At 32.6% G+C, this 15,743-nt stretch overlaps 4 protein-coding genes across 7 annotated transcripts; 2 read left to right on the top strand and 2 right to left on the bottom strand.

Annotated features, from left to right (window-relative positions):
- Positions 1-49: 49 nt before the first annotated feature.
- Positions 50-3,599, bottom strand: LOC105228097 (glucose-6-phosphate isomerase). Of its 2 annotated transcripts, XM_011207725.3 has the most exons (6): positions 3,455-3,599; positions 3,199-3,393; positions 1,758-2,340; positions 1,449-1,688; positions 856-1,387; positions 50-802 (listed from the first exon to the last, which is right to left on the bottom strand). In XM_011207725.3, the coding sequence occupies exons 2-6, from the start codon at positions 3,330-3,332 to the stop codon at positions 615-617; spliced, it is 1,677 nt and encodes a 558-aa protein (XP_011206027.1). In that variant the 5' UTR covers positions 3,333-3,393; positions 3,455-3,599; the 3' UTR covers positions 50-614. The 2 variants fall into 2 exon arrangements, with proteins under 2 accessions (XP_011206027.1, XP_029406927.1); XM_029551067.2 differs by having other exon boundaries at positions 3,199-3,592.
- A 562-nt stretch (positions 3,600-4,161) lies between these two features.
- LOC105228096 (protein lines) lies at positions 4,162-9,113 on the top strand. Of its 3 annotated transcripts, none has more exons than XM_011207721.4 (2): positions 4,162-4,467; positions 4,928-9,113. In XM_011207721.4, the coding sequence occupies exon 2, from the start codon at positions 4,988-4,990 to the stop codon at positions 8,303-8,305; it is 3,318 nt and encodes a 1,105-aa protein (XP_011206023.2). In that variant the 5' UTR covers positions 4,162-4,467; positions 4,928-4,987; the 3' UTR covers positions 8,306-9,113. The 3 variants fall into 3 exon arrangements, with proteins under 3 accessions (XP_011206023.2, XP_049308247.1, XP_011206024.2); XM_049452290.1 differs by lacking the exon at positions 4,162-4,467 and adding an exon at positions 4,474-4,670 and having other exon boundaries at positions 4,928-8,557; XM_011207722.4 differs by lacking the exon at positions 4,162-4,467 and adding an exon at positions 4,474-4,654 and having other exon boundaries at positions 4,928-8,557.
- On the bottom strand, positions 8,979-13,263 carry LOC105228095 (uncharacterized). The gene is made up of 5 exons (XM_011207720.4): positions 12,879-13,263; positions 11,716-12,500; positions 11,536-11,620; positions 9,560-9,793; positions 8,979-9,486 (listed from the first exon to the last, which is right to left on the bottom strand). Exons 2-5 carry the CDS (start codon positions 12,487-12,489, stop codon positions 9,263-9,265), a joined length of 1,317 nt encoding a protein of 438 aa, XP_011206022.2. The 5' UTR covers positions 12,490-12,500; positions 12,879-13,263; the 3' UTR covers positions 8,979-9,262.
- A 377-nt stretch (positions 13,264-13,640) lies between these two features.
- Positions 13,641-15,710, top strand: LOC105228092 (ADP-ribosylation factor-like protein 6-interacting protein 6). Its single transcript, XM_049452294.1, has 3 exons — positions 13,641-14,239; positions 15,097-15,316; positions 15,378-15,710. The coding sequence occupies exons 1-3, from the start codon at positions 14,224-14,226 to the stop codon at positions 15,484-15,486; spliced, it is 345 nt and encodes a 114-aa protein (XP_049308251.1). The 5' UTR covers positions 13,641-14,223; the 3' UTR covers positions 15,487-15,710.
- Positions 15,711-15,743: the final 33 nt, after the last annotated feature.

Genomic DNA, 15,743 nt, shown 5'->3' on the forward strand with positions numbered 1-15,743 from the left:
TATTTTTGTAAGTAAATAGTAATCCAAAAGTAATTAAACCGCGAACAAATGAAATATTCAGCGAAAAACAATTTATTTCCAGCTAACATCAAATATATTTTTATTTTGATACACATACAATACAACAATTACTAATGGTTTTCTGTCAGGACACTGAGTGAATCCTTTGTGACATTAATAATAATAATCATTCAACAACAGCAGACGATAGAACGTTAACAAAATCAGAATGCAACATTACTAATAGGCTTAATGAGTCTAACAGCCATTTCTAAGTGTCTTCAATCCGCTAACCAAATCAATGCGTTTGATAACTAATCTAAATTTATTATGCATTCACAAGTAAAAGCATTTTGTAGAACAACACATACAAATTGAGACTTTAATTTATAAGTTTTTTAGATTATAAGTTTCAATTAATATCATTAAGCATGCTGGTGAAAACCATATTTTAAGCTTCGGTGTTCATTTTAGTTTAACAGAATTTTTGTTTTTGTGTGATCTCATAGTTGTTTTTCTTTGATGATTCCTACGCTTCTAAATGCTTTCGGTCTTTTGTTCTTCCGCTGGAAAATGTTGAATGTGGTGTATTTTGAAGTAGTCCACAATCTAGTTTACCAGTTTGCTTTAAGGAAGTTGATGAGACCATTGGTGGACGCATCGTGTGTAGTTATTTCATTTGGCGTGGCCAATTCTGGTTCAATCGCTTTAGCTAACTGTTTACCTAACTCCACACCCCACTGGTCGAAAGAATTAATATCCCAGATGGTTCCTTGGGTAAAGATTTTGTGTTCATATAAAGCTAAAAACAAAAATTATTATATTTTATTTGGGCAATTTTCATCAATAAGTTACCAATAAGAACGCCCAAAATGAATGGTGTAACTTTCTTTACAACAATTGAGTTGGTTGGACGATTACCAGTAAACGTCTTATGTGGCAAGAGCGCATCAAGTTTCTCGCCAGACAAACCCGCCGCCTCAAGTTCAATGCGCGCTTGTTCCTTTGTTTTCCCTTGCATTAAAGCCTCAGTTTGGGCCAAAAAGTTTGCCAATAATATTTTGTGATGAACACCGCCGGCAATTGGATTATGTGTCTGAGCCGGCGCAATAAAATCACAAGGTATTAATCGAGTTCCTTGATGAATCAATTGATAGAAAGCATGCTGCCCATTGGTGCCAGGTTCACCCCAAACGATTGGGCCGGTATTGTAATTGACAACCTTTGAATCGGTCTTGGTTACAAATTTGCCGTTACTTTCCATATCGCCTTGTTGAAAATAGGCAGCGAAGCGATGTAAATATTGATCGTAAGGGAGCAAGGCATGTGTCTCGGCGTTGAAGAAGTTCGAATACCAAACACCCAACAGTGCTAATATAACTGGCGCCTGATAAGTATATAATTATTTTATTGAAACATAGTACAATTGCTAATTATTCACAACTCACATTCTGCTCCAAAGGCGCAGTCCGAAAATGATTATCTAAGAAATGGGCTCCTTCGAGCAATTGCTCGAAATTCTCAAAACCTATTGAGAGACATATAGACAAACCAATGGCAGACCAAAGCGAGTAACGCCCACCAACCCAATCCCAGAAACCAAACATGTTTTTACTGTCAATACCAAAAGCTGTTACCTTTTCCTTATTCGTAGACAATGCCACAAAATGCTTAGCAACAGCGGCAGGCTAAATTTGGTAGTTAAATAGAATGCATTAGCATTGACAAGTCTAACATTATATATTTTTATAACATACATCTTTAGCGTGCTCCAGTAGCCAGTTCTTTGCTGATGTTGCATTAGTTATTGTCTCTTGGGTGGTAAATGTTTTTGACGCAACAATAAATAGTGTAGTCTCATAGTTGACACGTTTTAGCACTTCAGCCAAGTGTGTACCATCAATATTTGAAACGAAATGAGAGTGCAACCCCTTGCAATATGGTTTAAGTGCTTCGGTCACCATTAATGGACCCAAATCAGAGCCACCAATGCCAATGTTGACCACATCGGTTATTTGTTTGCCTGTACATCCACGCCATACGCCTGATATGACTTGATTAGTGAACTCTTTCATATGTGACAATTCAGCGCGCACTAATGGCATTACATCATTACAATCGACAAGGATAGCATCGTTTCCACGATTGCGTAGCGCTATATGAAGTACTGCTCGATTTTCTGTAATATTGATGGGTTGGCCCGTGAACATGGCATCGCGGGCAGTAGTTACTTTGCGGGCTTTTGCCAAGTCAAGTAGCAGGGGCCATACGTCTTCCGTAATGCGATTCTTTGAGTAATCAATCAATATTTCGCCATCATTGGGAGTTTGAAGACGCAAACTAGAAAAATAAAAATTAATTAAGAGTAAAAAATATAAAACGGCTGTGCAAATTTTTTTTATTGAGTATACAATTATTTGCAGATAAAAAAAACAGTAAATTATATTTTCAATCATTGTGCAATTATTGCTTAAGGTCAATTCATTAATAGTAAGTTTTTCACACAAAAAAAACTTTTAGATTTTGATCTTTTAAACAGAGTATCTTATCATTCATCATTTGAATAACATACATAAGTATGTCTCACATATGACTTACATTTGCCCACTGACATTCAAAGGCTTAGTGTATAACATATAGAACAAAAACAATTATAACTTGATAACTTTCGTAGCAAATGGATGTTGAGAGCATTATAATCTTTCTATACAAAATCTAATTGGTGAAAATAAATTATCATTTGGACACACTTATGTATGTACATACGCACATACATATGGTGTGTTGTAGGTCAACGTCAAGGTCTAAAATACATTCACTCACTTAATTTCAACATGTAACGAAAGATTATCATTAATCGCCTTCTAAATCATTGCTAACATAATCAACACCTGATTTTTTGAAGAATATATACTAATAGTATTCATTTTGTCAATACAATTTATAGAAGATATATAGGAACTAACTAAGAATATATGTACATATACTATTATGCATGTTGGCATAATTTTCCCGTTTGTAAAACAGAAAATAAAAAATGTTTATCAAATTGGTGTACACATCAATATATGTATGTATTCATATTCAATTAAGGATATACACATTAATAGAATACATCTACCTACAAACTCAAACCAAAGTTTTTCACGTAACCGTATTTTTCATCCATTCGATATACATAAACACCGGACTACTCACCTGTACTTCTTAAAACGATTTGTATCTCGGGCGAAAAGATCCTTCATATTAATGTCTTTGCCATGAGCATTATAAAATTGTTGTAGCTTCTGATAAGCCGGTTCCTCCGTAAGCAGTGGAAGTGGTCCTGCCATTTTTATTACTATATGATTTCTTCTGATAAAACAATTGCACAGAAGTTGACTTTTATGAATACTGAGTGTAAATTGGAATTCGTTATAAAGTATATGTAACAATGCACAATTGTGTAGAGAACCTCGTTATTTTATAAATGAAATTAATTGAAAACTCGAATAATTTCAACTCAAGAACGTTCCCACAAATGACCAGAAGAATTGTAATTTATAACGACTAAAGCAATCCCACTCCACGTTCGAAACAAATTCAACTTCTCTCTACGTTGCTTTGTCAATGTCGAATGAAAAACTAAAGCCATACACACAATGCGGTGCGTAAATTTCTTTAAGTTTTATGTAAGTTTTACTATGGTAGCCGATTTAAAGTTAATAATATATACCATTATTGTGTTTATATTTTGACCATCATCATGGCACATGTCAGAATCAACGAAATTAAATAATCTTTGAAAAACAAAATTAATTATAGACAAATGTTTTTAGTATAGAATTTTATATCATAACTTAAGTATAATTCTTAAGTTTAATATATCCCCAGGTTTAACTTATGATTAAGTTCTCTTTTCACTTGGACAAAAGTTACAACAGCGCCATCTATATGCCTTTTCGTTTATAACCTAATGCAAAACTAACTGAATTTTCTGGTACCTTCATACCTAGTTTAATATCTTTTGAAAAAATCAGAATTTTAATGACGACAATCAATTTTTTTCGTATAAATTATATTTGAAAAATGTTCGGAATAAAAATATAATAAGCAGAGGGGGTATTTCGGATCTGGTAGCAACTGGTTGATTGGTTCATTCTGTTGTCAGTTGGCTGCACTGGAAAATAGTGTGTATTGGTGTGTGTAATTAAGAAGTCAAATTCCAACAAAACACTAAAACTGAGTAGCGCATAATAATTGGGAAAAATATAGTTTCAGTGCTATGGATTTACGTGGGATTGTATTAAAGTTTCAATTTAATGTTTAGGAAATAGTAAAATGCATTTTTAACTAGAATAATATATTAAAGAAATATGTAATGTGAATATAAGAAAACTAATCTCGCGAAAAACGAAAGATACAAGAAAGTGTCACAGGTCTATTGCAACTGCTAAAAAGCGGAAAGCGAAAAGAAGATAGTAAAAGGTAAATAGGCATATAAAAGAGTGCTACTTATCCACAATAACGATTCGTTTTATGAATAAATGTTATTCAATTAATGAAATTATTTTCAAATAATAAAGTTATGCCAGTGTAAGTTAGTAGCATGCGTTGCCGCGTGTACGTATTCGAAGCAGTAGAGAACCGACGCCTTCACCTAATGTTAAGAGCGGTAACTATATAAAACTGTGCGTGGTTTCAATGATGTTGCATACGTAACCTTGCAAATGCGTAGCACAGTAGCATCTTTTGTCCAATGGCCAAGCGTAACGTTGGAAAAATTGATTAAAAAAGATTCAATGTAGTGAACGTGTTAACTCCTAAAAAAGATATTAACTTGATATCGAGTTTTTATAAAATTAAACTATGTGTTTAAATCATTACTAATTCATGCATAATTAAAAACGCATAATTTTTATAATTTGTGTGATTTTTGTATTTACAGAATAAAAATATCGGGGTTCATTAAAACAAAGTTCTTCCAAGGCATTGCCGAGCATAAAAAATGTCCAATTCGACGTCGTGCAAATCAGATCTTAGCACTTCCAACAGTAACTCTACACAATTATCCTCAAGCAGTAATAATCACAATTGCAGTAGTAACACTAACAATGCCACTAACAATAACAATGCCGAGCAGCCCCAAACAAAAAGACAAAAAATTGAAAAAATCAGTAAAACCAGTAGAGTTAAGTCGGTTTCTTCCAAGGCAACGGCTGTGGCAGAGGCAAAATGTTCTCCCCCACCAGACATTATTGACACCGGCGGAGTTAATGCAATGCAAGCAAACATCAATGTCAAATTATTAAGTAATAATAATCATCAACAGTTACGATGTTCCTCGCTTTCGTCATCCGCCAATTCAATATCCACACCCAGTTCTACTAATAATTCTCCTACATCCACACCGAGTGGATCACGTGCTACTTCATTGTCTCATTTATTAAATGAACAAGGCAATGCAGCACAAATTTTGCCAGGAATTTTAGATGTCACAAGTAGTACAAGTTCCGCAGATATATTAAAAAAACAAGAAACACCCTTAAAGAATGCCGATATTATTGGAAAAAGCAGTAGTACTAATACAACTGGTGTAAGCTCTGACGAAGTCGATCGAATACCATTTCAGATGCCTGATTTACTATCTATAACTGTAAATACAAATAATACTAAGATATTAACGGCACAAACGATAGAGCAAAAGATGCAGACAAACGCAAGTCTGACGTTAGCGGCAACACATTCAGAGGACATGCGCGAATTCGAAGCCTCCTTAAATAAGCAGTGCCTTTGCGGTGTATCCGAACGTACACTACGAAAGCCTTTTCAGTCACATTACTCGATCGACACAAATGGGCAAAAGCGCATTGCGAATCTTTCGGAATGGCCGACGGAAAAGCTTTTGCAATTTCTTTCTAATTTACAGCTTTTGTTCGATATATACCTTAAACAAAATTCCAAAGGTTTTATATGTGCAAGAATAATGGACGTCTGCGACGTTCTCATTCGTAACGATCATAATCTTATTGATGAAATAATCGTTTTGTCTAGTTACAACAATGAATATGTACAGTTTTTAGCTGCTAGAGTATTGGCATCATTCTTGGTGATTGCAAAGCAAGAGCTGGATGATAATTGGCTTAAAAAATTGGTTGATAATCTTTTTAGCTTTGAGCGATTGGATAGCTCGGCAGTTCAAAAAATTCATTTTAGTTTGGAAATCATCAAAAGAATAGTTGAATGGAAAGATATGGATTTGCACCCACTTGAAGACGAAATCGTTGACACCCAGGTGGGTAGTGATGTTTCTCCGGATCAAAGTAGAAACACATCATTCGGCAACACAAATGCTAATGAAGAAAGAGACACTTTGGAGAACGAAAGATTTTTTCATTTCCAACCACAGCAACCAACATTGGAAACGAATTATTTTGCATTGCAATTTCGTGGTGCACTTAACGATGCAGTTGACCACGAGGAAGGACTAGACGGTGCGGAGGAGGGAATCGAAAATGATGAGGATGAGTTGGATGATGACGTGTTAGAGGAGAGTATGGTTCAAGCGCATGCGCGAAGACACCATCACCATTTATCACAAATGTCGATGCAACATCAACATCAGCAGCGTCAACACCATCTTCAACATTTTCCCTCCTATGATATTATTGAAAGGACAATACAAAATAACACAAGCTTTCTTCCCACAATATCATATGACCCATCTAATGCTGTACCGCACTTCGTCAGTGCTCCTTCACATCTATTTGAACAGCACGTAATTCATCAAAATCACGTTGATGATCATTCCCATGCGCCGTCTTTAAATACTCATGCAACACACTTTTCGAGTATTCACAATCCAGCAGAGCTGAATGTGAATATTGGCGATGTTGAAGAGCCCCAAACAAATTCTGTTTCCAGCTCTTTTGTATCATCAAGTTGTCAAATAATCACACTTACGGACTCTGAGAGTTTCGATACGTCACATTTAAAAGGTGTCACAATTAAAATACTCGAAAATAAGTGGCCTGCATTGGTAAAGAATATGAAAGCTCTTATTGTTAATCATATGCATATGGATCATGCGGAGCATTGCATATTAAATTTCCTACAGCTGTGGGAAAACATAATTTCAGTTAAGGCGAATCTCTCTGTGGTCGAAACTCGCCCCTTTTATGCCCAGTTGGATAAATTTGAATTACTTTTGCAACAACAGCAACTTTCCTGTACTGTTTATAAACAGCTACTATGTTTATTTAATGAAGCATTGTGTTACGGCTCCACACTTGCACTGCAGGACATGCTGCCAGTCGAGACGTGTCATTTAGCGCAAAGAATTGTGCGACATGTGAAGGAGGCACGTATTTTAGACTCTCTACCGCGTCGTCAACCTGAAAATATGGTCAGTTTTTTGGGCTTCAAGCGTCCAGCTGTTGCTTATTTAGAAGGTATGCCATGGAATCCGAAGCCGGAACGAAGTACAGCACAAATGTGTGGTTCAACGCCGCACTGCGGTGAAAACATTGGTTTATCCACTCCGATGAATCGAGAATTCTCTAATAACGAAAGCATTCCAAATTCTTCAGGAATATTGTCAGGAGGTCCAATTGAGCTTGACGCCAATGCCATTGAAATGGATAAAACAATTTTACAAAAAATGGTGCTTCTAGTTCTGAAATCTGTAGCTGTAACTGTTAAAGAGATACGAAGTGATTCTTCGGATTCCTCGATCGATTCTCAAGACTGCGACGCCTATCAAGATATGGTGTTGATTGAGCGTTCCATACGCGATGTTTTACGAAAATTGGAGTCATTTATAAAGCACAAATTAGAATTTCATCCTGAGTGTCACTTTAGCAAAATACTCATACATCTTTTCGACGATCAGGATGATCATTTAATTGAAGCTATGGTGTGTACCTTGGACGTCACAGCAGGCATATCCTTTCGCAATAATGCATTCCCTGAACTCGTGTCCATGTTGAATCCGGTATATACATTCTTAGAGTTCCTCAAAATGATTTCCAACAGTTCAGACCTCTTACTGGATCTACTGGTCAGCAATGAAACTTGTTTTCTACTCTATCTCCTACGACTATTAAAATATATACGAGCAAATTGGGACATGTTTCTACGTAGTTGTCACGATTTTGGAATGGGATCACCTGTCCTCGATGAAGCAATGAGTGTGTTGATACGATTGCGTCTGCACATCTCCCGATTAGTAGCTCGACAATTGTATCCCTACGATATTTCACCGGTGCTGCGGCTACTGGAAAGCTGTGAGAGCCTTTATGAGGGCAACGAACGTAGCTTAACATAAAATGTTCCTTGGGACCTTTTTTTATTTTAATCAAAAATCGCCTAAAATACTTTATCGAAGAAGTTATTTATTTATTTTGTATTTAATTTGTTACGATGATGAATATTGTTCTATATATCTTTATATATAAGCCTTAAACATACGAACATTACTGTTAAAATGAAAGACTTGAATAACTTTAGCAAATAGCAATTTTTAGTGATTTAAAATATTTGGTTTTAAATCAAACGGTAAACAACTTAAATCTTAATATAAGCACTTCTAATTAATCCAATTTAATTTGTTGTTTAGTGCCTTTTATTAAATGAATTTAAGTAGCATTAACATTATAAAATAACTACAAATATATTGGTTTTAATTAGAAAACCTTGATAATTTGTTGTTGTAATTGGTCTTGCCTTAGCTTAAGTTGTACCATTCTAAATTTAAGATAACTTTATATATACTTCGTAAATTAAATAATTCTTAATTGTTAACATATCAGCACAATGCATATGTTCTTTTATATATTATTTTATTAAATTAATATATAGTATTTAATAGCTTGTTTAATTTAAAACTTAAATGGATGTAAATACGAACTTCCAAGAATGCATATATACATATGTATATATATATATACTTATTTAAATATAACGGACGAATGTCACACTAATTTTGAAATATACCTTTGGTATTTAACGGAAATCGAAACATTATTTTTTTATAACACCAAAAAAATCATGTACATACTTACAATATTTGTAATAGTTTTTAAAAGTTTTTACATAATAAACAAATCTTTTATATTATAATTATAAAGAAGAAACATTTTATTTTATGGTTCAATATTAAATACTGCAGACGCTGTCGAAATTTGGTGTAACTGGACTGGTTCTTGCCAACGAATTAATCACAAAATCGTACAATACCAATGTTCTTTCATTTTCCTATTTTGGAATTAAATCGTGTTAGTTTCTAGTGTCGATTTATCATCCGAACACGTCGTTTAACTTCATGAAATGGCATATCTGGTCCATGGTCAATCAAATTTGTTTCGAGACCAATATGTGCGCCGGATAAAGAGGTACGACGAGCCAAATTCGAAATCGGCAAAGCGATGGCTTTTACGTTGTGACGTTGGAAACTTAATGAAACTGGTACCGAACAACGTCGGCCAGAGATTTTTGGTGGAGTATATTCTGAAAAATCGGATAAACGACCTCATTTCCCTATTTTTTAGACTTCCATGCGTTGTGTGTAATACTGACTTACCAAAAGGAGTAGAAGAACTTTCACCACAATTCTGTGTTTCCCTCGATGGCCGCAAAGGTAGACCATGAACTCTGCAATGTATATTTGCTATGCGCTTATGCTCGTCGAAAGATGTGAATTTCCGTAAATTGGAAAGTATTTCAGATTTTTTCATTGTAGTGTCATTGAAACGATCTACGGATTGTGATCGCATATCCAATAGTGATTCTTTTTTTGATTTTCTACTTGAAGAGTCTAAAGCAAAATTTGTAAATATAAAAATGATTTGCCAATTTGTATAACATTTCTCATCCTCATCACTCACAACCAAACTTATGACTGCAATTTCTTATTTGTAGTAGTCAATTGTAATTAGAAATCTTCTTATCAGTTACCAATTTGCATATACCCACATTTATATATGTATAAAAATAATATATTCAACATATGTATGTTGTTTTTAGGAAAACTTAAGTATTGTTTAATAAAGTATCATCCCACATTGGTAAATGAAACAGCAAATATTTTTAATTACAGTTAGAGAGAGTTAAAAATTTATTGACTTTTGATGCGTAAATCTTGTATATGCAATTCTTGTTTAATAATTCATACAATCCAATAAACGTTCAGACTATGATCAATACTTGTCCAGAATTTCCATTTAGTGTGCGAAAACAATAAAATAGTAATAGTCTTAATTTACAACAAGTTTACATAGGTATTCAAACATAGTTAATGTACATTTTAATATGCAATCGTATTTATACATACTCATATATTTAAAACATTATAGGATAACAACAGCTCACACATAGACAACAAAGTTATTATGAATATACGAACGAAATATATTTTTGATATGAAAAAAATGCAAATTGAAATAAAATATATGTATACATAGTTGGATTTTTTCAAGGAGAGTTAGAACTTAGAGCTGGAAGGTTGTGCTGTTAAAGTGCGAACAATACACGATACCATAGATAAATTGAACACATTTAGCATGTAGGAAAGTGCAAGGGTCTTTCAGTAAGTACGAGTACAAATACGATGGAGACCTGAAATTTGAAGAAGCAAACGTAAAGAAGGCGAAAGGTATGACTTAGAGGGCTTATCAATCTATTCTGTTTACTCATATTATTAAAGAAGTGTTTTTGTTATTAGGTAACACGCATAAAAATATTAAAGAAAAATGTATGTAATTAATAAATATGTACATGTAATTCTAAAAGAAATGTAATCAACAGAAAAAGATATAAACATTTTTATATACATACGTACACATACATTTATGCAAATATATTACCAACAACAAAACACATGTAACACATTTGTTTTCGAAATATGAACACCACGCAATATTATGTGAAACTGAATTCAAAGAGCAACGCATCTAAGGATAATTCTATTAATTCTATCATGTTTAATCAATAAGGCTAAGGATAAACGTCGAATGATTTACGGGAGAACATAAAAAAACTTTTGATTTAGAGAACAAATGTAGAAGAATTTATCTTACGTTCTATGTTTTTTTTAGGAGATATGTTGCTTTAGCAAAGAAAGTGAACGAAAGTTAGTAAGTGAACATGTATATTCTATTAAATTTTGACATCCATTAAAGATATAGCGAAACGATGTTGCAAAATACATATGACTACTTTGATCACTAAATTCAGCTAAAGCTATTTTTACTAGATACAAATGTAAATGTAAATATTTGACTACGTTAAATACTCCATATTCGGTTTGGTTGATTTCCGATAGACTTTTACCATTATACATGACAGTATTTAGAAGGCGTAGATAGCTGTTACACTTTCATTTATAATTGTTTTAATTTTTTTTCTCTAGATCTAGTTTATATCTGCTAACAATTACAGAATTTAGTTTATATGTTTATTAGTGAATTTTATAAATAATTATATTTTTATATATTTTTTAAATTCCTAATCAATCCTAAAAATATTAATAGCACCCTTACGGTTTATTATATGATGTACCTTTTGAAGCTCGACGGTCTTGTTTATGAGTCTGAGCGTAAGATTGCAAGGAGCAACGTCGTAACCTTTTGTCGCCTTTGTTTTGCTGGAAAACGTAAAAGAATTAAGTGACGCAAATGAGTTTATAGTTCCTCTGTGCAGCTGCAACTGCACAATATTATAGAACGTTCGCAAACTTACCGATTTGTAATGCTGATTTATGTCTGAAGCGGCTTTTAACAGCAAATATATAAACACCAATGCAAACATATAGATGATGGGTTCTGCAGTATTTGATTTTTTTGCCGTTGATTGATCCTTTTTATTATTATTGTTGATCGCCGTGCTGTTAATATTCTTAGCATTTTTGTTATTGATTTGTGGCGCAATTTTGCTTTTATCCGTATTAGTATGTTGTAAATCAACTATTTCTCTATGCTTTGTTTCTTTCTGGTGGTGGTTTTCACCATTCTCAACATCTAAACTTATTAAAACCGATTCTTCAGTTGTCGGTAGACATTCAGTATCAATTTCCTTTAACTGGTTTTCTTTTTCGATAATCTCGTTTACCCAACGCAAGTCCTTTGTAAAAACTTCTAACTCAGTGCACAGGTCTTTGTATTCCAATAGCTTTTCAAGTATTTTTATTCGTTTAGTTGTTTTCTCTGCTTGCATTTCTTGGCCTTTTAAAGTATTGCTAAAATCGCTATTTTTCTCATCTTCTGGATTAGCATAATTCACGTATTTGAATTGAATTGCTGTTGTTGTTAAATACAATGTAAAAAATACAATCAATACACCTACTGGCACCACATGGCGTATATTGTTGTTTTTGTTAATGCTTATTTTAGCTGGTGAACCTGATCCTTTCATGCTAGCCTCATACAATTTCACTCGTTCAGATACATGATGTCTGAACTCCTCTGAAAGATCTTTGTTTGTATCTTCACAATCCTTTGGTTTGAAAAATGGCATGACTTATAAACCTAAACAAGGAGAAATATCTCAAAAATATTGCTAAATACTCCCTAATTAACAATAAATTTGAAACTAAAAAAAAGAATATTTCGTAAAGAAACGTTGAGAACAAACCAAAATTTAATTCAATTTGTGCTCGTGCTTATCTGTATACATACATATGTATGTATGTATGTGCATATACATATATGTATGTATATTGGTAATGCGCTTAAACAAATCGGTGTATACGAAGGTATTTGTGGAAAAATCAATAAGGATTGCTTCTGTAAGTCTAAATACATATATGTATGTATTTATATCTTAAAATTAGTTGTAATATAAATTTCCATTGTTTTATTATACAATTATTTTCACTTAACATTGCAAATTTAAAATATACATACTTATATCCGAATAAATAATGTTATTGTAGTAGTTGTTAGTAAAATTTAATATATTTTGCTGTACATCATTTAAACTTCACATTTAAATCACGCCAAACTTCATTTTTTAATTGTACTTTAACATTTAATGTTTCGATATGTCTTTCCTTTTTCTTTAAAATACTCAATCATTTAAAAGCTCGGTCTTTGACGATAATTCACGAATAGGTATGTATATCCCAGCATGCCGCGTACAGTAATCTGCCTTTATTGCACTTCCGGACAACAGACCAAACTTGTGTAACAATAAAGTCAAATTAGTGTGAATGTTCGCTTGGGGAATAGTGCATGACAGACTAACTACATACTTGTATGTATGTATGTACAGCTTTTAGTGTTTTCTTTATTGTACTTGTTTATGTATTTAGTATTTTATAAACTATCTGTTGCACCAACCCCCAACAAAATCATTTAAAATGAGGAACCAGTAATGCCTCTTTCAATTCTACCCATGGCCGAAAATTAGTTGAAGTGGAAGCAACTTAACTTAATTAGTTTGAAATATTTTCATTTAAAATATTAAGACATACAACAATCCTATAATAGTTATATTGATCGCAAGGCTTTTATATTATATAATCAGAAATCACCGTGCTTAGATACAGAGTTTTTTAATAAATAAGTTAGTATGGGAATGAGTTGTGTAAAGATTACAACACTTTTCTGATGTCGTAATTTGTATCTGACGTCACTAAAAGCCATTTTTGTTTATGAATATAACACCTTGATTTGTAGAACAGCGAATGCATTAGATAGAGAGAATGCATTGTATTTTATTTGTTTTTTCGTGTTGATTTTTGATTTTGGCAGAAATTAAAAAAATATAAAAAAATAAAAAAAGTTGTGAAATGTATACAAATGTTTAATGGAGAATGTTTACAAAACATACATATGTACAATATACATATAATAAGTCCGAGAAAGAGTATAATCATGCAAAAAAAATGTTGGTAGAGAGCATTTGTGTGCTGCGCTCTGTTCCAAAACAAATGTGGTGACGTCACGAACGATGATTCTATCGTTTGCTTTACTTTGAAATATCTATCATTCGGTGCACTAACAGATTCAAATTTATTTTAGCTTATACCAATAACGAAAGGAGAATTAACTTCATCCATCGGACAAAATATTTAGTAGTGAAATGAAAAATAATTTTCAACTAGTTTTAAATTTTTAAGCGATAAGTGGCCAAATATGAAGTGAAAATTTTGAAGTAATTGAAATTGGCATCAGTTAGAAAATATTGCTTTCCTGAGCATTTGTGGATATAAATTTGTTAAAATATAAAGTTTGTTTATGATTTAAAATGGTTATAGTCGCGGGTATGTAATTTTCTTAACTTTATATCTACTAATTTTTGCATATGTACTTCGAAACATTTCTGGCATTATTATCTGATCCAAGATCATTTCAACAGCCCTTTTTAGAACTATTGGCTTTATTTGAAAGCTTCCAACGTATTTTGCAAGATAACGACGTATGTATGTACATATGTATGTATATAGCATACATGCATCTACATACGTACATGAATAGATATTATTGATATGTTTATAAATAGATAAATAGCGAAGAGTATCGATGATCTCACATATACCCCAATCATCAATGCTTCCTATAGAATATTAACCCATGTACGTACATACATATGTATGTATATATGTCCATATGTGTTTAGCTATATTTGCAGAATATAATTAATCATTAATTTTGTTTCCGCTCTCACTGTAAAAGTAACATTAATGCATATCTATCCAAAGGTTATGCCGTCGGATAAGCTTGTGTCTTCAACAATTATGCATGCATGTACCTACGTAGATATAATTATTTTATGAACACTCAATCTTTAAAGAAGAGTCAGAAAGGTCTCTTACTAATACAGTTAATATACATACATATGTGCATATATATATACCATAAGTGGGAATATATAATTGCATTTACATACATTTAATATACATACATATGCACTTTAGCGTAATTATTTTTCAACTAGCTTCGTATAGCTAGTAAGGTCATAGCGGATTGGATAATATAGACAAAAATAATATGCATAAGAAATGACAAATAAAAAGTAACCGATAACGTGTACAGGTTGATAAGACTCAAAATTATTATTATTTTTTTATTTTTTCAAGCATATCAGTTCTTAATTATCATCAATTAATTATCTTCATAGAAAACTTCGCCAAAACCGAGAGTATTTTTGACATTAACAGGATGGTGCAAATAGAAATGCAGGAGGTTTTAAAATGGGCGCATGAGCACCAGTTATATGCCACACTCAGTCCTATGATATGTGGCATTTGTTTAGCATTTTTTTCATATATGCTTGTGTATTTGGATAGCGACGTGCCAGGCTTAAATCCTCCTTCACCTTTTTCACCGGTTAAACAAACGTAAGTTAAAATGTATATTTACTTTGATTTGGTATTCACTTATATAGTATTTCATTCACAGATACCTTCGCGAAAGACGCAGTGCCTTACATTTGGGTTATATAATGGCTTTAGCTTCTGGTTTAATAGTCACTATCCTTTTATATTGTGATTTCAGTAGTGTAAACTAGCTTGAAAATTATTCATGAATAGTACCTGTTAAGAAAATATGATTAATGAATTAAAAAAAAAAAACTAAGTACAAATTATTTTAAGTATTCAGAAAAGTATTAGTATCCTTTAATACCTACAAATGCATAATTTATTATATTATATGAACACAAAGTGTACATATTTGTAGATGTCTAACCAAATATACCTGCTTATTTTCATATATTTGATGTTTAAAAAAATAGATTTCAATATGTTTTAATATATATGTATTTTT

The sequence above is a fragment of the Bactrocera dorsalis genome, chromosome 3 (genome assembly GCF_023373825.1).
Source record: "Bactrocera dorsalis isolate Fly_Bdor chromosome 3, ASM2337382v1, whole genome shotgun sequence".
NCBI classification, from domain to species: Eukaryota; Metazoa; Arthropoda; class Insecta; order Diptera; family Tephritidae; genus Bactrocera; species Bactrocera dorsalis.